A 24401-nucleotide genomic window follows, 5' to 3' on the forward strand; every position below is an offset into this window, starting at 1 on the left:
CAATACTATTTCTGTGAATTTAACTATATCTGGTCTACACTTACATTGTTAATTTGGAATGAGTGGAGATTGTCTCTCAGGAAGATGTCAGGTGAATTTCCATCTGGTTTTTTAAAAAGGTATATTTTTCATTTATTTTTGGAGGATATGGTAGTGGCAGTATTGAGTCTCGCTTGACAACCCTCTTTTTACTAATCCCTGTCTGTTTTGATAGGCATTATTAGCTCAGGATTATTTGTTGCTAAGAGGTGAAGTGTGTTTTCACAACCATTTACTATTCGAGTGGGCTCATGAACTAACTGCTTGAAATAATTTTCAGAGAAAGCATTTAGTACAATTTCGGATGATGTTTTACATGTATGTGGATTTCAACATTTATTTTTGCTAACATATGGAGGGTAAATTGAAGACACCACCAAGTATAATTGAATGAGTTGGGTACATGTTTGAAACTAGACTCAAGTTTTCTTTCAACCTTTCAGCAATTTTGTCATCTGAGTTGGGAGGTTGGTAAAATGATATAATTATTATTTTGTTCTGGTTTCCAAGAGTGACCTCTAATCATACTAACTCACAAGAACTATCTACTTCAATTTTGCAACAAGATAAACAACTTCTAACAGCAACAGACAGACCACCACCAACTGTATTTAACATTTCCTTTCACAACATCATTAGGTCTTTTGCCAAAATTTTGGCTGAACATGTCTCCAGCTTTAGCCACCTTTAGTGCCTATAATGATTTGAGCATCAGTGCTTTCTATTAGTGCTTGGAGCTCTGGTGCTTTTCAAACATTGCTACGACAATTTACAACTGTTATACTGATGGTTCCTAGATATACGTAGTTCCTGTGTTTGCCGTGCACCCTTTGAGACTGAAGCCTTTTTTGTGTTTCTCCAGCACCCCCTAAACTAAAAAAATGCCCAGTACACACCACACAGCTATTGCTATCCATGTAGCTGCCTCCAACATGTAATGAACTTCTGACCAATTAACACAAAACTGTCTGCTTCACGATGTTTTTGGACACTTTGCTCATTGATCATAATTCATTCAAACTTCCCAACTTATGATTTGTATCTTAAAAGAGTAAAAATGTTGTTAGAAATATTTGACTGGATTTGCAGTTGTTGTTCCAGTTATACATAATTTTTGTCAGTCATTTTAATTCCCCTTCAGGTATGTTAAGGCTCTTTGTAGCTTATTTTTTGTAATTGCAGTACCACTTTCTGCATATTTATATATGTGTGAACTGCCCATTATACAGAGACAGCTCATCAAACACTTTTACTGGTGAAAAAATGCTGATTTAAAACAAATAATGTAATTGGTCTTTAAATATGTCTGCTTGTGTCTGTATGTGTGGATGGATATGTGCGTGTGTGCGAGTGTATACCTGTCCTTTTTTCCCCCTAAGGTAAGTCTTTCCGCTCCCGGGATTGGAATGACTCCTTACCCTCTCCCTTAAAACCCACTTCCTTTCGTCTTCCCCTCTCCTTCCCTCTTTCCTGATGAGGCAACAGTTTGTTGCGAAAGCTTGAATTTTGTGTGTATGTTTGTGTTTGTTTGTGTGTCTATCGACCTGCCAGCGCTTTTGTTCGGTAAGTCACCTCATCTTTGTTTTTATATATAAATAATGTAATTGGATAGATAAAAAAATTCACTCACCAAGCGGCAGCAGAACACACACATATAACAGGGTTTTAATTAGGTTATTAACTTGTACATGATGTTTTAGCAGTAGTCTCTGTCTTGCATATTACCCGGTCTTCCACTTTAAGCTCTCAGGTTTTCAAATCTCGTCTGATGCAGTCCCAACAAACCGTCTTCCCTTCTAATCCCACTTGGCAAGTCTCGTCTGGATTACTTTTCCGAAATCTATCCTTTTCCTAGACCTCTCTGGTCCTTTTCTTTCACCCCTCTTCCTTCCCCTTCAACCCTTCTGCCTGAAGGAGGAACCACTGGCTCTGAAAGCTTTGCCTAATTATAACCTTTTTTTATGTGTGTGTTCTGCTGTTGGATGGTGAATAGATTTTTTGTTTATCTAATTACATTATATTGGCAAAAATTGATTGTTTTATGATTAAAAACATATTTTGGTGATCTCAGAGCCCTTATGATGCTCCCAGACCCTTTGAGTGAATTCACTGCATCAGTTAAAACTATATTTATGCCCAAGACTCTATATTACGCATCTATTTTATGTGTCTAATTACGATAAATTTGAACCTCTGGATCTCGGTGACTGATGATGATACAGGAAAATGTTTGAAGGTTCTCCAAGAAAATCATCTTAAGAGCATATTGTAAAAACTTTGACATTTCACCTTGAATAGAAACTATAGAACTTACCATTTCCACAAGTGGTACTGTCAGTACCCAAAAATCATCGTTTTTCGGGTGTATCTTGCTAATGGATTCATATTGTAAAAAATTATTCAAAAATGGTTCAAATGGCTCTGAGCACTATGGGACTTAACATCTGAGGTCATCAGTCCCCTAGAACTTAGAACTACGTAAACCTAACTAACCTAAGGACATCACACACATCCATGCCCGAGGCAGGATTCGAACCTGAAAAATGATGTCCGACTGTGTAAAGAATGTACAGTTACAATTCGAGCCCTTGGCTATGGTTAGTTATTGCAGTCCACAGCACAAAAATGGCCAAAAACTGGTTTTTGTGATTTTCTGCATAAGCCTGTTAACTTCAGACATCTGGATCTTGGTAACAGATAATGATACCAAAAAAAGTTTCGAAGTTCCCATAGAATATCAGCATCGGAATGTATCAGGAAAATGTGAACAATCTGCCATGAATACAATAGAAATGCCAGTCCCCACAATTGGTACTTTTTGCACCTAAAAATCATGGTTTCTCCGAGTGTTCTCAGGAACTGTCCAGAAACAAATGGTACTTTTATAAGCCACCAAAGGCTTACCCTAGACAACACCTAATGCAAAAGAACTAACTGATTTGCTCAGTTTGCCTGGGCTAGAGGAAGCATGTAATGTTTATATTTTGACCGTGTACTGTAAGATAAGTGCAGTGTGCCAATTGTTCCAATAGATATACAAATGGTTGCTAGTCCAAGGGCTATCCAAACCACTTGACTTTTTATTTCTGTGGTCAGCAGTAAACCGAGATGTGACCCCTGAAAATTGCACATTCATGTGCAGACCTGTTTTCCCTTACAGGTATTTTAAATCTGTCAGTAACTATTAATCTGTCAACTATTTCATTATTAAAAGTAATTTCAGCACCACAAATGGTTCAGCTATTATTGTTCCAAAAAAAGACAGTCTTTGGACATATCTTCCATATATTGGAATGAAATGACCCCTTAGCATTTTAAGTGAATCCAGATGCACACACCTTTGTATTTCCTCAAAAATTAAATCTTTATTGGAAATCACTTTTCTGTTATTTTCTGCAGATTCCATAAGACTGGAATTGATTTTCACTTTTTTTTTAATTGAAGAACCCTATGTGTGGTTAAGATTATTAACATTCCCCTGAAAATTAGTGTGTCGGTTTCCACAAAAACATGTCTCTTTCATTTTATTAAATGCTTTGAGATTTCTCATTTTTAAATAAAAAAGAATTGTCTCAGAAATCGCACTAAAACATCTACAGAAAGTAGTCAACACACTCAATAACAAAGCACAATTCAGTAACAAATAGTTCTAAAGGTGAAGAATTAAAGATGGATCCTTACCTAACAAGTATGAGAAATTTACAGAGGCATTTCAAGAGACTTAAGTATGAGAATTACATGTCAAAGTAAAACCGACAGTGGACTTAACAGTTAGGAAATAGTGAAGAAGTTGGTGTGGAATGTTCACCAACATATTTATTTCTCTATAACTGTGCAACCAATAAAGAATCTGTGTTAAAATGTTCATATCTGTAATACTAAAGGAAAGAAGAAGTGTTAGGAACAATTTTTGAAAATTGCATTTTTTGAGCCCGGACAACTGTGTCTACCCCCTTTAATTCAATCTTAAACCACACCATCCCAAACATAAATCTGAATGACAGCACGAGCCACCATCCTCCTGAGTCTGAGGCCAGTGTCTTTAACAAATGCAGTACCTCATCTGGTTAAACATAACATACAATTTTCTCATATTAGTATGTAAGTGGAACAGTGTTGTGTAAAAACATGAAAAGTAAGAACTTAGCCTGTCAACACTTATCACAACACACCCTGCACTCACCAGCAGATGATTTGAGGTAATGACCATGTTGCCATTCCTTGAAACTTCCTGGAAGATTAAAACTGTGTGCCAGATTGAGACCCTAACTCAGGAGCACAATTGGTAGAGCACTTGCCCGGGAAAGGCAGAGGTCCCGAGTTTTGAGTCTTGGCGCGGCACACAGTTTTAATCTACCAGAAAGTTTCATATCAGCACACACTCCTATGCAGAGTGAAAATTTGATTCTGGAAACATCCCCAAGGCTGTGGCTAAGCCATGTCTCTGCAATATCCTTTCCTCCAGGAGTGCTAGTCCCATAAGTTTTGTAGGAGAACTTCTGTGAAGCTTGGAAGATTGTAGACAAACTACGGGTGGAAGTAAAGATGTTCGGATAAGTCATGAGTCATGCTTGGGTAGCTCAGTTGGTAGAGCACATGCCCACAAAAGGCAGAGGTCCTGAGTCTGAGTTTTGGCATGGCATGCAGTTTTAATCTGCCAGGAAGTTTCATATCAGCGCATTATCTGCTGCAGAGTGAAAATCTTATTCTTGCCATTCCTTTGTGACATATTCATGTCTGCCCCTTTGTATGTCTGAAAAACTGAGTCATCGTCCTGTCAAAATGAATGAGATGCTGAATGCAGGAGAATGGTAAGGCATTACGCACTACCAATCTTGGGAGATGATTTCCTCTAAAAACCATCACATTTGTAGTGTATTTATAATGTGACATTGTCACCTGTTTTAACTACCACAACCAGTCCTCTTGAGTTCTCTAAGCAGTCCTAAATGTATTGTATGTGTTATTGAAGAGGTTTGCTTTGACAGCCTATGTAAAGAAATGTTTTTCAGTCATCTGTTTCATCCTCTTGCACAAATTATTACACAATTGCAATTTCTAATAGAAAATGCTATTTAGAACTTTTCTTTTGTTTTTCTGTGGTAAATGCACTTCCAGTCTTGCTCTTGCTCCATGTATAGAGTATTTGTAATGCACTTACTAATGTTTTTCCTAATGTTAGCAGACAAACTCACTTGGTACAGTAGTGGTACCCATAATTAAAAAAAAAAGTTTCAGTGAATGTGACTACTACTTTTAATTATTATCCTTATAGCCTTTCCTGCAGTTTGAAAATTGTGTCCATGTTTCGCACATTTGATCCTCAGAAAAGTATCATAATCCTAAGAATCAAGTGCTCATAGGAATAGCATGTCATCAAAACATGTTGCATACTAATGTGGTACCCAAAGCATGTAACATGCTGGTGATGTTCTCCTTGCCAGTATCTCCATATGTTCATTCCATGTCAGTAAATAATCAGTATTCACTCCTAAAAAGTTTGTGTTTGCTACACAGTCTGTAAACAACAACAACAATAATAATAATAATAATGATGATAATAATAATAATAATAATAATAATTATTATTATTATTATTATTGATTATAATTCCATACGGCATAGTGGTCTGGTGCAAGTCTTTCAATTGGATGTCACTTCGGTGACTTGTGTTCGCCTAACCTATCCAGTAATTCTACAGTGTAATGTGGAATCTCAGCCAACATGTCAGTTCCTGGCAGATCTAGAAAACATTGGGAAGTGAAGCCTAGGTTAAAAGCAGATTGAAATATTCCATGGTCCATACGGGATTCAGTGCGACAACTTTTTGGTTTCCTAGCAGGCGCTTTACCACTAGACCCATGGGCTCAACAATGTGTAAATTTATAATTTATGTTTAGAATGTCAGTTTTTTCCCTCTCAAAGTCTTAATTTTTCTGAAAGTCATTGAGAACAGAAAACAGAATTGGTCCTAATACATTCCCCTGAGGGAGGCTTAATTTAAACTTTTCAGTTTGACAGTTGGTTATCATTATAAGAAGTGTGGGCTGTCTCTACCTTTTGTGCATCCTGTTTTCCAAATATGACTGGAACCATTCATTACCTACTTCTCTTATAGTTAAGCAATATTTTAAGGTCAGCTCTGTCAGATGCCTTGGACAGGTCTAAAATATGCCTGTTACACTGTCATTCACACCAAGAACATCCAGTAACACTTTTGTAAACTCTGTTATGGTCCGTGTTGTACTTCTGCTACCTGTGAACCAAACTTTACTGTGTTTTTATTTAGATAATTCATTAGTCTGCCTTTCACGATTGATTTTATAATTTTTAAGAATGCTAACAAAGAATTTGTCATGTGGTTTTCAGTATTTTTCTGTATTACTTTTCTTTTAGTAGGAGACCAACTTGTGCATGATCTGTGTGTTAACGGAGCTTGTATGCTGTCCATGCGTACCTTCAGAAGCTTGTATGCTGTCCATGCATGCCTTCAGAAGCTTGTATGCTGTCCATGCATGCCTTCAGAACAGAGATGGCATTGCATTTGTACCCACTGAAATAACCTTTTTTAAATATATTTACAAAATTTACTAGTTCATGTGGACTTTCTGTTACTCTTCTTCCATCGTTGATTTGCGTGTTATTGTACGTTTTGTACACTGGTGTCTGACTTTTGTGATTTCTTACATCATGATGTCCCATATTACTGTTTGGTACTTTTATATTATGCACTATATATTTCTTTTCTCATTATATTATCCATTTTTGCTGCAGCTTTGTAACTGTCATTATAATTTAAGAACTCGGATTTAGCACAACTTTTTGTTTTGTAACAAGCTGAAATATTTAAAGAGCCTTAGAGGACATTCTAATATCTACAGTTATATATTTATTTTCCTTAGCTGCTGCTTCTGAAGTGGCCACATTTATGCCTCCTCAAAAATTAGTTTGAAAAGTGTGAAGAATTCAGAGACTTATACATTTACATTATTTTATGTTTATACTTCACCTTTAGTTGGTTTGCCAGTACTCTTGACAAAATGTGTATTTTAGGTTTAGAGAGGATTATTTTAAAAACCTGCAGTTTCGTGCCTGCCTTTAGATTTATTATTTGTCTGTTATAATCTAAGAGACCAAAATATTACATACACTTTTCCTTGCTGCTATCTGTGAGTACATGGCCAAAACTTAATGCTGAATATTTGACTACTCTCATGGCAATGTTTGCCGTTTGTGCCATGACAAAATTATTCAAAGTTACTTAACCCTTCTGTTCAAGGACACATTTCCACAAAAGATTATCTTAGTTTTAGAGCTGCAACTCTGTTCATGACTCCAGTTAATTTGTTAAGAAATGTGTCTACATTGCCTTCAGGTGAGCAGTTCACACACAGAATAATAACTTTTTGTGAATGTCAGGCTTTGTTCAGTTCAACAGCTGACATTTCTAAACGTTTATCGACACTAGCTGTCATCAGATCTTCCCTATCTTTAAAATGTGCCACATTTCTCATATAAATAAAATTTACCTTTATGATAGTTCTGAAGTTGCAGCTTGCCCATTCATAGGATGAGGAAATACAGGAATGTTATAATTAAACTTCCACTACTTGAGCCAGAACTGAAGGAAAACTAGTATGTGTATCTGACTTAATAGGAATGATGATCGTACTGTGCATGCAGGTTTTATGTTATTAGTAGTTTTTGTGTAATAACATGCTGGTAGGTGGCGGTACTCGTACGGTGCTGTAGGGTTGAAACACAAGCATCAGCATGCATTACAGATGCAGGCAGTCAAAATGGGCCTGGATGGGGTGAGCACGGGATCTCGTAAAACTGTTTTATCAAAACAACAATAATAGTGCTGGTGCTGTTCAAGGGTATTGACACATTAAAGGAATACAGAGGGGTCCTCTTTCCATATCGGGGTTGAAGAACATGATTTGGAAGTTTGAATTGACTGACAATTTGGGAAATGCTCCCGGGAGAGGCCGGCAGTCAATCGTGCCACCGATTTTTGAAGAAGTTACTGTTACCGTGGCTGAGAATGCTAGGCACAGTGTGTGATTTTCAAGTAGTGCACAAGCTGTTTCACAACAGCTGAACAGCCTACGGTCCACCATTGGAAAAGTGCTGTGGACAGTTGTGAAAGTGTATCTCTAGTGCGGTTCCAGGCTGTAGTGGATGCAGGTGATCGTCTCATTGAGCATGTTTACAACTTGTAATGTAAACATGCTACACGATCAACAAATGTTACCTTCTCATGTAGAAATTAAAATGTGTGTTTTTAAATGCTTTATTCGTTACTTCTCTTCTGCACTTCCTTACAAACGTTTCCAAAAAGTTTCATTGGGTCTTACAGTCACTCGTTTTTGATGAGGCCCTCTTTAATTGTGAAAGATTAATTATAACCAGCCTGTACATGCTGTGCTGTATTTCAATGGCTCTATGCCATTGCTCTATAATGCATACCACCGTGCTGTTCAAAGACCGTACTTCAAGTTGCTGTACCTTATTTTTAATATACTGCATATTTTGATGAAGGATTGATAATTCTGTATACATTACTGTGGTATTCATCCTTACAATTTCTTTTTCTTTCATGTTACTGGTGAATGCATCCTCCAGTGTGATGCTTTCTATCTCGTGTGTATCTGTTGCATAACTCTCTAAACTGCTTATGACACTTTTTGCCCAGGGGAACCTGTTTTCATAATCTAATCTAAAACAGGCATAGTTCTCCTACCAATTACCATGTGTGGCTTCATCCCTATCCACTTTACTCTTACTAATTCGCTCTGCCAACCATATCTTCCCAGTCCTATCAAATTGCAGACAACTTCTGGTGAAACTCCATCTCTCAATACTCAGTATGCACCCATTCGCGCTCGCTGGCACCATTTCCATCTCTGCATTAACTCACAGCACAGCTCTGCCCAGGAAGTGGAAAAGTAGCTATCTTGCATTGCTATTCTTGACATTCCTAAAATGTGAAATGAGAAGAAATGTTGGTAGACTAATTTACTGAATGTCTCTTCTGAAGAACAGCTTTTGCAAAATACTGTATCAAATAACTTAGTGCAACTTCGCGGCTTCAAATTTGATGCAGTAGTAACAACACAGCTACTAAATGATGTTTCAGTACATATTCTTTTCAAGAGGAAAGAAAATATCCCTTAGGGACACATGCAACATAGAAATCTGAAGACTTAGTTTAAAATACAGATAATTTGCTCAGGTGGTAATATTTTGTGTTGCATTCCTAGTCCAAAACAGTTTTAATCTGATGGGAAGTTTTGAAACATCTGATGCATGTTTCATGACCTAGTTTTCTGCCACTAGCTGCATATGCTGCATATAATGCCAATTTCTGCTCTACGTGGAGGAGAGGCAATTGTAATTCCACCTGCCCCTCTCAGCGAATTTCTGTTATGGCAGACAACAGAGTACTGGCTGGTAGCGGTAGTCACTTTCTGAGAAATTTTCAGCCATTGTTTGGAGTATGTCTTCAGGTTTGGTTTGGAGACTTCAGTTTCACTGTGCCCTTCCACAGGCACCTTCCACATATCTTAGAAATCCTCTTAAAATGTTGTCTTATATTTTTTACTTTGCGGAGCAAATAATGTTGTTCAGAAATTCACACCACAAATCTTCTTACTCTTATTCATAGCTCAGCAGTATTTGGTCATCAATACCCAAAAAGCTGCAAGTTTGTAGGGAATCTGTCATCATTTGAACCTTTCCAGAGTCACTTTTGTACCCTATCCCAGCTTGCATAGAAGTAATTCACTCCCAGCAGAAAGTCCTTAGAATGATTGCATAAGTGACAAGGCAGATGACAAATGTAAAGTCACCCACCCAGTTGTGGATGCTCAAGCTCAGTCATTTCTCTGTACAGCGTGATATCAGACTTCCAGAGCACCATTTTGGTAGCTCTCTTTTAGGCACTGCCTGTCTTTCACATGTTTCCAGATAGGGTCTGCAAGTCACTGACCATATCTCACCGAACAGTGTAGCAGTGTTTGAGAGGATGAGGAGAACGTATTGGGAGATCGATTGTGGGAAATAACTGTGCAGCAGTGGAAAGCGTGTGCTCTGTCCTGTGTACAGAAAAAATAAAGTTTCTGCCTTAATGAGACTCCCAACTGCTCTATCCCAGTGCAGGTTGTAACCGAGTCCCATCTTGTTGTGTGCAATACTGTTTCCCTAAAGGAGCTGTTGATAAGATAGCTGTCTGATGACAAATGTTATCTACAGATGTGTAAGGAGGCAGGTATAATGCAGTCACTTTAACGTGGCAGTTTTTGTGTTGAGGGTGTTTTGAACTGTGGTCACATGAGGTACTGGTAGAGCTTGGGCCCGAACTACCTCGTTTACGACACTACTGACCTCAGTAAGCAAATTCGCCATAACCATTACTAAATGCTTTGCTTACTCCACTTTGTATCGAGATGAACGTTGCTTATCATTTTCTTTTCTTATTTTAAAATGTGACTCTCGTGACACCAGAAGTCATGGTGGTTTCTCTGCCTAAGTGTCAGTTCTGCTTTTGCAGAAGCACTGTACAAGGACATGGTATGCCAGGCTTGTGAGGTGCCGCCAGGGCTCCTCCCGTCACACTGTTCCTCTCTCCTTGTATGTCTGAATGCCCATCTGTTTACATTCAAGACTGACTGCCATATTACAGAGTCCGCACTGCATGTGGATATTTTTCTCCTCATTTATGGCAGATGTACTATTGCAGTTACTTCTTACATTCTGTTGTTGAGAAGGAGATGGAAGCAGTGGTGTTCATTGTTGATTAATATGGCTGCACTACCTTTAGCATTCTCCTGTTTGAGATCACCAGTCCTCTGAAATTTGTAACTCTTTTGTACAGCGGTGTCAGACTCCTTCAGCTTTGCAGAGGAGCATGCCTCAGACATAAGACGTTGGTCTCGCACTTGGGAGGATGATGGTTCAAAACCTCATTTGCCCACCTGGATTTGGGTTTACCACAATTTTGCTTAAGGTATGGTTACTTTAAAAAGACACATTCCTTTCCTTCCCTAATCCGAGTTCTGTTGTGCCTCTAATGACATCTTCATGAGCAGGTTGTTAAACCCTTACCTTCCGTACAGTATATACATGTCTCACACATCCAAGCATAGGAGTCTTCCGTGTTCTGAGAGTCTTGGCTCCTTCACATATAGTCAGAACCCATTGGGTTCTGCAATTGTAAGTCATTAATTTTATGGGTGAGGTGTATCTATTATTCCCCCATCTCCTCCACCCATTGACATGTTGGTCCTGCTATTTGATTGGCTGGCTAATTCCCTTGGACAGATGCCTACATTAAACTTATCCACTTATGTCACTATACGTCTGGTGAGTCACACCTGGAATCAGTCAAATCATACAAATACTTATGTGTAACAGCTACATAGGGATACAAAATGGAACAGTCACATAGGCTCAATTGTAAGTAACACAGGTGACAGACCAGTTCTTTGACAGGATACTCTAAACATCCAGTCACTCTACAGAGGAGACTACTTACAGATCACTCGTGCATCCCACCCTAGAATGCTGCTTGAGTGTGTGGGACTTGTATCAGATAGGACTAAAAGGACACACTGTACATTTACAAAGAAGGGAGTTTTTTTTCCCCACTTACAAAAGAGTCACGTAATCTGAAGGGGTAGAGTCTCAAAGATAAGACACCAGTTATCCCACAAAAGTATACTTATACTGTTTCAAGAACAGATATGTGAAGAATTTAGAAATATCTGTCAGTCCCCTATCTACTCCCCCGCAGGGACTGCAAAGGCAGAGTTAGGATAAGTAAAGCATGCAGAGAGGCATTCGGGTGATCATACTTCCTTTATAGATGATTGGAATGTGAAGAAATTACGACATGTGGTACAATGGTGAGTACCCTCTGCCATACACTTCTGAGTGGTTTGTAGAGCATATATTTAGGCATAGAATACAACCATTTAAATTGTCAGCATTTTGCAGTATTGTTTTGCTGAGAAAGTGTATTATAACTATGATACTGACCCATTTCCCATTGTAGTGAGAAGCTACATTTGTAATCTGTAGAATGTGAAAATATCTATACTGAAACTGTCAGAGCATATTAAATGTTGTGTAAATAATATGATGGAGTGTAAAACTATGTTTGGGTTAATCTTACTCCACTAAATTGTATCCTCACAGGAACTCTGAAAATTGATGTTTTAGATTACTTTGTAATGAACATTACCTCTGTAACAGACTAGCACTTTCTAATTTGAAGTCATTTAGTTGTATTGCACTTAAATAAAATTACAGCTTTGACTTCTCTCCATATTCCAGAGATCCATCTCCACAGGATCCGAGCAATAGGGCCAATGTGATGTTAATGTAATGTAATGTAATGAAAAAGTGTGTAATTTATAGAGCAACTTAAATAGCTGACTAGTGGTGTATTCTCGAGAAATCCAGCTAACGAGAAAGGTACCCCTGCTCGAGCAGCTAAAACTGAATAAAAATTATTGTAAAATTTTGAGATGTGTGTTCTACCACACACAAGGCCATTTATCTGTAAAAAACTGCATTTGGTTACAGTCTGTTTTTGAAGGTTAACAGATGCGAGGGCTACAGAACCACAGATTGTAGAGGAATTAGTACCATGTAATAAACAATGAGCATCAGATTCACAAGAGCCATAAATGAGGTATTATTTGGCAAAATGCATACATTTGCTTGAAATAATATGCACATACATGCCGTATTTGAAGACCCATATTTCCCAGAGTAGAAGTTGCCATGTTGTCAAATATTTTTACCTTGTTCTTCATCTCAGCACAAATATGGAATTTCAGTGAAGGGATTGAGAAATGGTGAACTGGAACTACTTGTGACACAGATGTGAATAATGTGATCATCGTATCTTTTGATGTTTGCATTTCACATTTGTGTGCCCATCTATCTTCCTCATTGTGTACAGAATTAGTTGAGAAAACAATATCAGTGGCTCTTTTTTCCTCTTTGTTGTTAGGAGTGTGGAGTTTATAAGCCATTAAAATTATTTTTATGTTATTACAATTAGAATATCAACTGCAAAGGACTGAGCATTCGAAGTTTAAATTGCTCTTCTTATTTCAGAAGCTGACAGTCAAATACAAGCTCCAAAAACTCAGACTTCAGGTGTGAATTCACCTTCTCCTGCTCTAGAAACAAACACCTCTGGGAAAAAAATCTCAGGAAAGAAGAAATCCTTAGAAATTATTGGTAATGAATTCAGCTGATCACATCATAATTCATAACCTGTGCTGGTTTAATGTAATTAATTTACAAGTTATTTTTTTATTACTGCAGAGAGCTGGAAGGGCAGTCTGAAGCAAAAGAAGTCAAGTCTGAACAAAACAAAAAAGATTGTACAACCTATTCCATTAGATATGACAGGAAGACCAGTGTTTCCAATAGTTCTCGGAGGACTCACAGTGCATAGTTTGGGTGAGGTAAATAACTTGTCAATTTCAATTATTCTTTAGATTTATTAGTGTTTGGATTCTTTTGGCATAGAATCAAGCTAATGTATCATGTACATGAATATTAGTTTACATATTATATACTTTAAATTCTGATGCGGAGGTCAAACTACAGCTCGTTATTATGAGAACTAGGAGAGGATTATCTGCATGGTAATAGGTGAAGTAGGAACAGCTTGAACAGATATGAGAAACAATAGTTGTCAGTAATTATAGAGGAAAAGGGGCAAGATGTAATCTTGATCCAAGTTGTTGCATATTACAAATTTATGTATGGTCCCAGGGTCACTGTAATTGGTAAGCTTCTCAGGCTACTCTTCTCAGCCTGGACTCACTATAGGTTTCGTAAACCCAAGGTTCCCAATCTGATAATTGGGCAGCACTGCTAGCCATTTATTATAGCAAACTGTAGACATATTTCAGTGGGCAGGATAAGCGATGGTGGAACATTATGCCTCAGAGAACTGAATTCTTGACTCAGCTTCAGGGCTCATGAATGTGATACAAACTGCTTTTAAGGGTTCCCCACCCTGTAATAGGGGGAGGGTTCAGTGAGTAGTTGCAGTAAAAGTGCTGAATACCTGCTGTGAAGAGTGGCCAAAGTAAACCTGGCTCAGGAAATATTTGCAAAGCTGACATGAATTGTGTGTTTCAGTTAATCAACAGGAGGAGAACTGCTCTTAACAGAAGATTCTGGAGGTGGTCACCACTGACCATTCTAATTGTTACATTATGCTGTCATGAAATGCCAAATCACATTTCAGTCCAGTTTTAATTTAGCTACCCTATACTACAAGCTTTTTGCAATAAGGAAAAAGGCAGCTAAAGTGTTGCTTGTGTAGGAACATTACATCTTAATAAATGAAAAGCACCAGTTTGCTTTTGTTCTACAGTATTACTTTTTTTGTTTTAACCGGTTTTCGGGTTAAAAGGCCAGCTTCAGACATTAAATGTTTGTAGATGGCCTTGTAAGCCAAAAATTGGTTAACACAATAAAAGTAAAAATGTAGAACAAAAGCAAACTGGTGCTTTTTATTGATTATAATGTTGTTCTGCCAAGAACTGATGGAAGATTCAGTTAACATTACATCTGGGTTGCTGCTTCCAGCTGAATCAGGTTAAAATGATTTAACCACAATCTTCTGAATCCCCATTGGAACCATCTGATGTTTTTTCTGGTTTTATCAACCTACACCAAACAGCATTTCTCCATCCAGTCAAATGTTTGCTGTATGCAGTGTACCAAAGAAACAGTGTGACAACTATTTGGAGGTGCACAAATCATTCCCAGGTTTAAGAGTGAGATCAGAATGATCTCTCTTCTTAGATTACAAGCTATAAGTTCAAAAAGGTAGTGGCATACCTATGACTATCCTTGCTAGGGTTAAGGGATATTTGAAATGATGGAAAAAAATCTATCACATGGTTCCTGTATGATTAGAGTTCCATACTTCTTCAGCTTAGGGCCAAGAGATTATTTTGTGCAAAACAGAGGAAGTGTATTAGACATGTGTGTTTAGCTGCATGTTGGTTGAGGTTCAAAGTTGAACACGTGATTTCTCGTTGGTTAAATGATGGAGGAACATATGTGAGTGACCAGCAACTGTAATATGAAACAACAAATATCTGAATGGCTATTCTTGAATAGGTGACAATCTCATCATTGATGTGATCCAATTTGTATTTACAATTGGAATGATGCTGGCTGTTTATATTAACACTAACAATAAATGCCTTTTGTTAAGTAAGTTCAGTTACATTTCCGAAATGTAATATATTTCTGTACTTATCTTGGCTAATTTTGTGAGAAATGTGTTTTTGCAGTGCAATTTCAAAAAGTAGTTGGCACAAAAATACGGCAGCTATTTGGAACGTGGCACATGCACAAAACAGATCAGTGATAAAGAGCTGAACCATAGTAAGAGCTCGAAATCAAATGTTTGTAAAGATACTGCAGGATTGTTGACAAAATGTAACAGTTGTTGGAAAATTTTCATGAAATTTTGACTTTTTATACCACTACCACTGCCCCTAAAATACAAACCATCATTTGAAAGGTCACAGTTTAGGCAGATTAGAAGTAAAATAGCTGGTGTCATATGAGGGCATTGCATTCAAAGTTTGGCCTTATTCGTGGATGTAGCAGTTGGGAAATGTAAGAAAGTAATAAACTAATTGTGGAACTGAATTTACAATATAATACAGTATGATCTTAGTATGGATTAATGATACATTTGTAACTCAAAAAAATAGTTCATGCTCATAGTACAGAAAGTGCTTAAAATTCCTTTGGAAAGATAAGGATGATCGTCTCACACTTTTAATACCTAGAAAAGAAACTGAACAAGGGATGCATATAAACACCTTACAGTAGAGAGACCAATGTGCGATCTTATTATGGACAGAAAAAAATAATCTCATAAATCACATCATATCAGCAAGCTTCTAAAACAAACATTACAAGACACAGGCTACAGATATGCAGGGGAAATGTTTCTGAGTCTACCACCCATAGTTAAGTATAACTTACAGGGTCAACATCCCATGGCAGTACATCTGGGTGGAAATTCAGCCGAATCTAGTGCAGTGGAGCAATGTCGCACTCGGAGGCTGGCAGCCATGGGGTGGAAAGACAGTGACGTAGTGTAGCTGGCGATGACCTGCTTGAAATGGCTGTCCAAAGAGAACTGATTTCCATTTATGGTTGATTATATTGCTGTTTTTGTAGTTCTCCTCACAGCTGCCTTGCACATCTGGCAGTCATATGTGTGTAGTTACTGCTCCTTATGGCAGAGCACCTTAACCGATGATGTCCACGGTCTCTTCTATCGAGCCATTTCCATGTCCGGGCACATAAAAACTTCTGTGGTTCTGGAGCTGATGGCTTGGCATTTAAGTCTGGCTCTGTAGCTGTTGGTGGTGGTGGTGGTGGTGGTGGTGGTGCTGCTGCTGCTGCTGCTGCTGCTGCTGGTGGTCATTGTCATTGTCTTGTTGCTGGCAGTGGCACATTGACTCATCAGGCATCAAAACCCTTCAGTAGCACATGTGGTTGATGTATTTCCAAACCATTCCCACCTCTGTTTTTTCAGTGGCCATTGATTTACTCTAAAAATTGATGATGGTGCCAGGGAGCCAGAGAGGTTTTGCATTGATGGGTGTAGTATGATACATTCTTAATAACAAGGCCTGTGCTGTCCCCCTATTCTTAACCTGGACCATATGTATCTGTAACAGATGTTCTGCTGGACCATTGAATGGGAGTAGATCGAGCAGATAGATGATGCTGAATGCCATTGAGGGCACATAAGTTAAAAATGGTTTGAGATCACAATTGTAGCTCATTGCAAATAAATGAGCTAACACCTAGTGGCGGCTTCTCCTGAGGTGTGAGCATTTGTCCCAGATAGATGTGAATGGACATCTGTTACCGCCATCCACTTATTTTGTTGAAATGGTCCAGTAAAATCTACGTTGAGTCAGCCCTAGGGACACAATGGTGGTGGCGATGAACTGCTGAATTGATGCTGGTTCAGATGTAGTGCTCACCTGGCAGCTCACAACTATCTTGGTGATGTCAATAGGTATACCGTGCTAGTATACATACTGGCATGCAAGCTGTTTGGCTGTGGACACGCTTTGATGTCACTGAAGGAGGAGTTCTAACACTCTGACTTAAGAGCATCAGGGATAATCATCTAGTCAACTTCAGGGTCACTGGTAACAGAAGTGTAGTCTTTGGCACACTTTATGCTGGTGGTGGACTGAGAACAGGCTTTTGGCCACTTGCTGTCTTAGTAGGAAACCTAGTGGCCACCCTTTGTATGTGTACTCCCAGATATCCCATAAAGGATGGTCTCTAGCCATTGCATCTGCTATTTGTATTACTGTCAGCAGAATATTTATTTGCTGTACGTATTTGTATCCGTGGACCATTCTGTACAATGGTATTGGACAAGTTTACATGAAGTTTGAAAAATTACAAGTTTCAAAACATAACTGCATCCATATATCAGTAAAATAATGACTTATTTTTCCAAAAATAGCCTCTAAAAAAGAAGCATCTAAAAAAAAAGCTGTTATACATACATAATTACCAAAGATTAAAATCACTTTATGCTTTCTGAAAGTTTTTTGCATATTTGCAGAGTTACATATGAAAAATTACCATAATTTTTTGCTTCAAGGTGTTCATTAACACTATATGGACAGGTTTTAATGAAGTAGCAATTTTTTTTAGATCATACGTTTCCTGTTATCTTTATATAGATTGGAAAACTGTTGTATAGAAGACACCTTTTTTTAGGCTCTTTGTCAGCTGATTTCCTTCAATATGATAATAATTTTTATTTCTTGTGTTACAGTTGTGGATATCTCTGTTTAACAATGCAGCATGATTACTTTTTCATAAATACGAGGGTTGAATGAAAAGTAATGCCTCCACCTTTGTTAATTGGGTTTGGATGGGAATATTTTAATAAATCAAACACAGAAATAATCCTTAGAATGTGATCTTTAATTACCAATATTAACTTTTCCACATAATCAGCAGCCAATTGGATACATTTCTGCCAATGATGAACAGATTTTCTGAAGCCGTCGCGGAAAAAGTCGACACTCTGTTTCTGCAACCACAGTCTCACAGTTCCCTCGATGTCTTCTTCAGAAGCCTAATGATGTCCTCGCGGATCATCTTTCATTATCGGGAACAGATGGAAATCAGACGGTGCTGAATCTGGACTGTATGGAGAATGCCGTATGGTGGTGAGATTCAGTTTCTGAAGTTCTGCTGTGGTGACACATGAAGTGTGTGGTTTGGCATTGTCATGCTGCAGGAAAACATTTCTTTTTTCCTTTCAGACCCTTGTTAGCTGTCGTTTCAGAGTTTTCAGCATTGTGATGTAACGCTCTGAATTTATCGTTGTTCCACGATCAAGGAAATCAATATGGATAACACCGTCTGCATCCCAGAACACTGTGGCCATGATTTTTCCAGCTGAGGGATGCGTCTTGAATATCTTTTTCTGGGGCGAGTCTTTGTATCGATATTCAATAGACTGGCGTTTCGTCTCCGGATCATACTGGTGTACCCACATTTCATCTCCTGTCACTGTTGATTGGAGAAGGGCGTCACCTTCATTCTCGTAATGCGATAGGAGTTCCTGGCAAATTTCGAGTCTGTGTGCTTTCATTTCAGGAGTCAGTATTACCCACAGATCTTCTGAAGGCCAAACAAAGCAATAATGTGACCCATACATTCTTGTGAAATGCCAATTGTGCTTGCAATTTGTCTCTGAGTGATACAACGATCATCCTGAATCAATCTGTCAACATTTTGCTTGTGAAACTCGGTGGTTGCTGTCACAGGATGTCCAACTCTTTGTTTGTCATGCAGGTCAGATGTTCCCGCCTTAACATTTTTAAACTTACTCGCCCAACGACATACAGTACTCACATCAACACAATCACCATAAACTGCTTTCATTCTGTGATGAATCTCCTTTGGGGTGCCACCTTCTGCTATCAAGAATTCAACAACTGCACATTGCTTAAATCACGCTGACCGACCATCTGTGCAGGGTTCCATACTTTACACTGTAACAACACAACTGTTCAATGCTAAGCCTTCTTGCCAACTGGAGCTGTATAGAAGAGGCTACGGAACAAGCCAGTACCTGCCGCATACCAGTGCTGCCAACTGTTGAAGAGTTACAAAGGTGGAGGCATTACTTTTCAGTCAACCCTCCTAATTGTTTCATACACTGAAGCGCCAAAGAAATTGGTACAGGCATGCATATTCATATACAGAGATACGTAAACAGGCACGATATGGCGCTACATTTGCTAATGCCTATATAAGACAACTAGTGTCTGGTACAGTTGTAAGATCAGTTACTGCTGCTATAATGGCAGGTTATCAAGCTTTAAGTGGGTCTGCAAATGTTGTTATAGTCGGCGCTTAAGCATTGGGACACATCATGTCTGAGGTAGTGATGAAGTGGGGTTTTTCACGAGTGTACTGTGAATATCAGGAATCCAGTAAAACATCAAATCTTCAGCATCACTGCGGCCAGAAAAAGATCCTCCAAGAACTGGACGAATGACGACTGAAGAGAATCATTCCACGTGACAGAAGTGCAACCCTTCTGCAAATTGCTGCAGGTTTCAGTGCTGGGCCATCAACAAGTGTCACCAAGCAAACCATTCAATGAAACATCATTGATATAGGCTTTTGGAGCCAAAGGCCCACTCGTGTCCCCTTGATGACTGCACAAAACAAAGCTTTATGCCTCGCCTGGGACTGTAAACACTGACATTGGACTGTTGATGACTGGAAACGAGTTGCCTGGTCGGACAAGTCTTGTTTCAGATTGTATCGAGCAGATGGACATATATGGGTATGGAGACAACCTCATGAATCCATGGACCCTGCATGTTAGCAGGGGACTGTTGAAGCTGGTGGAGATTCTGTAATGGTGTGGGACATGTGCAACTGGAATCATATGGGATCCCTCATATGTCTAGATATGACTCTGACAGTTATGTAAGCATCCTGTCTGATCACCTGCATCCATTCATATCCATTGTGCATTCCTACGGACTTGGACAGTTCCAGCAGGATAATGTGACACCCCATATGTCCAGAATAGCTACAGAGTGGCTCCAGGAACACACTTCTGAGTTTAAACACTTCCACTGGCCACCAGACTCCCCAGACATGAACATTATTTAGCATATCTGGGGTGCCTTGCAACGTGCTGTTCAGAAGACATTCCACCCCATCACACTTTTATGGATTTATGGACAGCTCTGCAGGATTCACGGTGTCAGTTCCCTCCAGCACTACTTCAGACATTAGTCAAGTCCATGCCACATCGTGTTGCGGCACTTCTGTGTGCTTGCGGGCACCCTGTGCGATATTACGCTGGTGTACCAGTTTCTGTGGCTCTTCAGTGTACAACAGAAAACTTGCATTTCAGGTTTTCCGTAAATCATTCATATTAAATACTGGGCTGATATAGTCATTAAGACCAATACCAGCTACTTCATCCATTCTTAGCTTTTAGAGCTTATGTTCCATCTGTTATCAGGACTTACAATTTGGATGAGTGGTGTTCAAATCTCCAGCCAGTCTTTCTGATTTAGATTTTCCATAATTTCCCTTTGCTGTAGCAGAGGAATGTTGAATGCCTTCTTCAAGAGGATCACTGTCAATTTCTCTTCCCAGTCTGCTTCAACACAGTTACCTTAACGACTGTAACATTCACAGGGTATCAAAATAATTAGCAGTGTGGTAAAAAAAGTTACCAAATGATTTCATTATTATTGATACTACTCTTTTATAGTTACGGATATTAGTTTTAAAACTTTTTAGTGGCAGATAACACTGTGTACTGTTGTTTAATTTTGCAGGTTGTGTCTGATAGACCTGATTATCATACAGAAGAGTTAATTTTTCCTGTGGGTTTTTGCTCAACAAGAGTTTATGGGAGCCTTCTAGACCCAGAAAAGAAATGTGTGTACACTTGCAAGGTTCTTGATGGAGGAACATTACCCAGGTAAAGATGATGATGTAACTGCCATTGAATCTGAGCTTATATTTTCTCTTATTTTTTCGCGATGTAAGTGTTTTACATGTTCCTGATGGGGTGTCTCATGTTTGCCAGCTTTATGTTCTGACCCATGCTGCTTAATAACCACAAGTAAAAAAGACTTATATGTCAAACAATGCCTGGGGAGGCCCGATTCGATTCCCAGCTGGGTTGGAGATTTTCTCCACTCAGGGACTGGGTGTTTGTGTTGTCTTCATCCGCCTCATTTCAGCCTCATCAACGTGCAAGCCGCCAAAGTGGCGCCACCTCAAAAAACTTGCATCAGGCAAACAGGTCTACCTGTTGGGAGGCCCTTGCCACACAACATTTCGTTTCCTTTCATATGTCAAACAGTGGAAAGCCCAGGTTGGAATAACAACAATATTATGAAAAGGATAGATTGCTAATCACAATAAAGATGGCACATCTAGTTGCAGACAGGCATTACAAAAAGACTGTTACACATTGAGCTTCCAGCCAGAAAAGGAAAAAACACACACAAAAAAGCACATACACCTCAGTCACATGTGACCACTATCTCTGGTCGCCCTGGCCAGAATGCAACTGTTGCATTGAACAAAAACAGTAGTCCCATCTAAGACAGGGGATGGGGTGGCTTAGCAGGGTATGAATAGGGAGGAGAGAAGTCATTGCTGCCAGCCGGAGCATGCAGAGATGAGATGTTGGCAGGACAAGGCTACCAGGCACAGGGAGGAGGGGGGAGGAAAACAGGGAGTGGAAAGGGAGAGGAGCAAAGTAGGGGAAAAGGAAGGTGGGTGTGTCGGCAAAGAGCACTGCACAATGTGGGTGAGGGGACATGAATTGGAAGGAGGTAACAGGAGAGTGGGGGAAGAAACTGTTGGGTGGAGTGTGTGGGGACAGTAGGTTACCACAGGTTGAGGCTGGAATAATTTTGGGAGTGGAGAATGTCCATCCTTCCGCAGGCCCCATCCTAAGAAAACCAACCTTTCAACAGATGAAAGCACAGCCATACACAGCCTCAAAATAAGCCTTGGCCTAATTATCCAATTTGCAGACAAGGTTCCACCACTGGTGTTATGAATCACAGTGACTACCTGGTGGAAGGCCTGTACCAGTTGTCTGACTTCTCCTAAACTCTGCCAGAGTAGTACCATCCCAGAAGTGAAACATAACCTCAAATCTCCACTTAAAGCCGTAGGCCCTCCCCAGAACCTCGCTTGTGAATCCATTTTCATCCTCACCCCTGTGACACCCCACACACTCACATTCTCCTTGCTCCCAAAAATCCACAAACCCAACAATCCTGGATGCCAGTTGGGGCTAGATATTGTGCTGCCAGTGAAAGAATTTTGACCCTCATTGACCAACACCTCTAACTGATTGCCAAAGAGTTAGCCTCCCACATCAAAGATACCAACCAAATTCCTTCACAGACTCCATCAACCCCGACCTTTACCTCCTGGATCCCTACTTATCTCTGTTGATTCCACTTTCCTTTACACCAACATCCCTCATGCCCACAATGTTGCTGCCATTGAAGACTACCTTTCTCTATGTCTTTCAGACTCCAAATCACCTACCTCATTTCTCACATGCCTTACTAACTTTATCCTAATCCACTACAACTTCACCTTTGAAGGGAAGATATACAAACAAATCTGTGGCGTAAACATGGGAACCTGCATGGCACTTTCCTATGCCAATTGGTTTAGGGGCCATCTAGAGGAAAACTTCCTAGCCTCCCAAAACCCCAAACCCCTGGCCTGGTTCAGGTTCAATGGTAATATCTTGATGACCTGGACTCAGGGCCAAGAAACCCTATACTCATTCTTTCACAACTTCAACACCTTACCTCCCATCTGCTTCACCTGATCCTTCTTAACCCATAAGCCAGCATGCCACCTACCTGCACACTGACCCCCTCCTCTCTGATGGCTCTATCCACACCTCTGCCTACATTAAACCCACCAGCCACAAATAGCACCCACATTTTGACAGCTGCCATTCCTCCCACACTAAAAAATCCCTCCCATACAGACTAGCCACACAGCGCAGTTTATCTGCAGTGACAAGAACTCCCTTGCCCAACATGCTGAAGGTCTCACAAAGGCCTTCACAAATAGACACTATCCGCCAAACATAGACCGCAAACATATATCCTGTGCCATATCCCCACACACCCCCAGTCCTCGCACCGCCTCCAAGAACTAACTGCAAAGGAGCACGTCGCTTATCACCCATTACCATCCCAGACTGGAACAAATGAATTACATCCTTTGTCAGGGCCTCGGATTATCTGTCATTGTGCCCTGAAATGGGGACTTCCTACCCAAGGTCTTTCCCAAAAGTGATGTGCCATCATCCAGCCAACCTCTGTATTATCCTAGTTCATCCCTTTGCCTCTCCAAATCCCGTGCTACAGGGGTTATATCCCTGTGGGAGAAACAGGTGCATGACCTGCCCAATCCACCCACCCAGCACTCCCTATTCCAGTGCTGTCACAGGCTTATCCTATCCCATCAGAGGCTGGAGCACCTGTGAAAGCAGCCATGTCATATAGCAGCACTGCTGCAGTCATGGCACAGACCATCTGGATCCTTCCCTTTGCCACCAGCTTTTCTGAACTGCACAGTTGGGGATTATCCTTACACCACATTCTCTACTCTCAAAAGTACTCCATCCTTCATCAATGGTAGTCTACTTTTACCCACACTCTCCACTCAACAAATTCTGCGCCATCTGTCCTATTGCCTTGACACTCATTGTGCGATGCTCTCTGCCAACGCACTCAGGTCTTTTCCCTTTCTCTGCTCCTCTCCTTTTCTGCTCTCCATTTTCCTCCCACCTCCCTCACCCAGAGCCTTCCGATGCTGCATCTGGCAGCCTCGTACTGCCCCCACCTAGGCCCTGCATGCTCAGTTCCTGCTCTGCCAGAGACTAAGTTGACTCCCCCCACCCATACTCTACTGTCCTTCCCACTTCCCTGTCCCACTCCAGATTGCTGCTTTCATTAAACACAGCAGTTGCACCTGGCTGGAGCAGCCGGGGATTATGGCCATGTGTGCATGAGGTGTGCTTTCTGGTGTGTGTTTTATTTCTGGAATGTGTTTTCTTTTCTGAAGAAGAGTTTGACCAGATGCTCAGTGTTTAACAGTCTTCTTGTTATGCCTGTCTACAACTCAGTGTGTCATCTTTGTGGTGATTAGCAATCTGTCCTTTTCATGATAAAGATCTATATGCATTATATAATCATAAACCCAGAGGAAGTTTTAAC

The 24401-nt window shown here is 39.9% G+C and overlaps 1 protein-coding gene across 1 annotated transcript in view; it reads left to right on the forward strand.

Annotated features, from left to right (window-relative positions):
• Window positions 1–24401, forward strand: part of LOC124803079 (transforming growth factor beta regulator 1-like) — an 81874-nt gene that overhangs the window by 23248 nt on the left and 34225 nt on the right. Inside the window, exons 3-5 of the mRNA XM_047264209.1 lie at window positions 13171–13296; window positions 13384–13526; window positions 20967–21112. Coding sequence (XP_047120165.1) covers window positions 13171–13296; window positions 13384–13526; window positions 20967–21112 — 415 coding nt within the window. The remainder of the gene's footprint in view (window positions 1–13170; window positions 13297–13383; window positions 13527–20966; window positions 21113–24401) is intronic.

Source organism: Schistocerca piceifrons, chromosome 6, assembly GCF_021461385.2.
Source record: "Schistocerca piceifrons isolate TAMUIC-IGC-003096 chromosome 6, iqSchPice1.1, whole genome shotgun sequence".
Lineage (NCBI taxonomy): Eukaryota > Metazoa > Arthropoda > Insecta > Orthoptera > Acrididae > Schistocerca > Schistocerca piceifrons.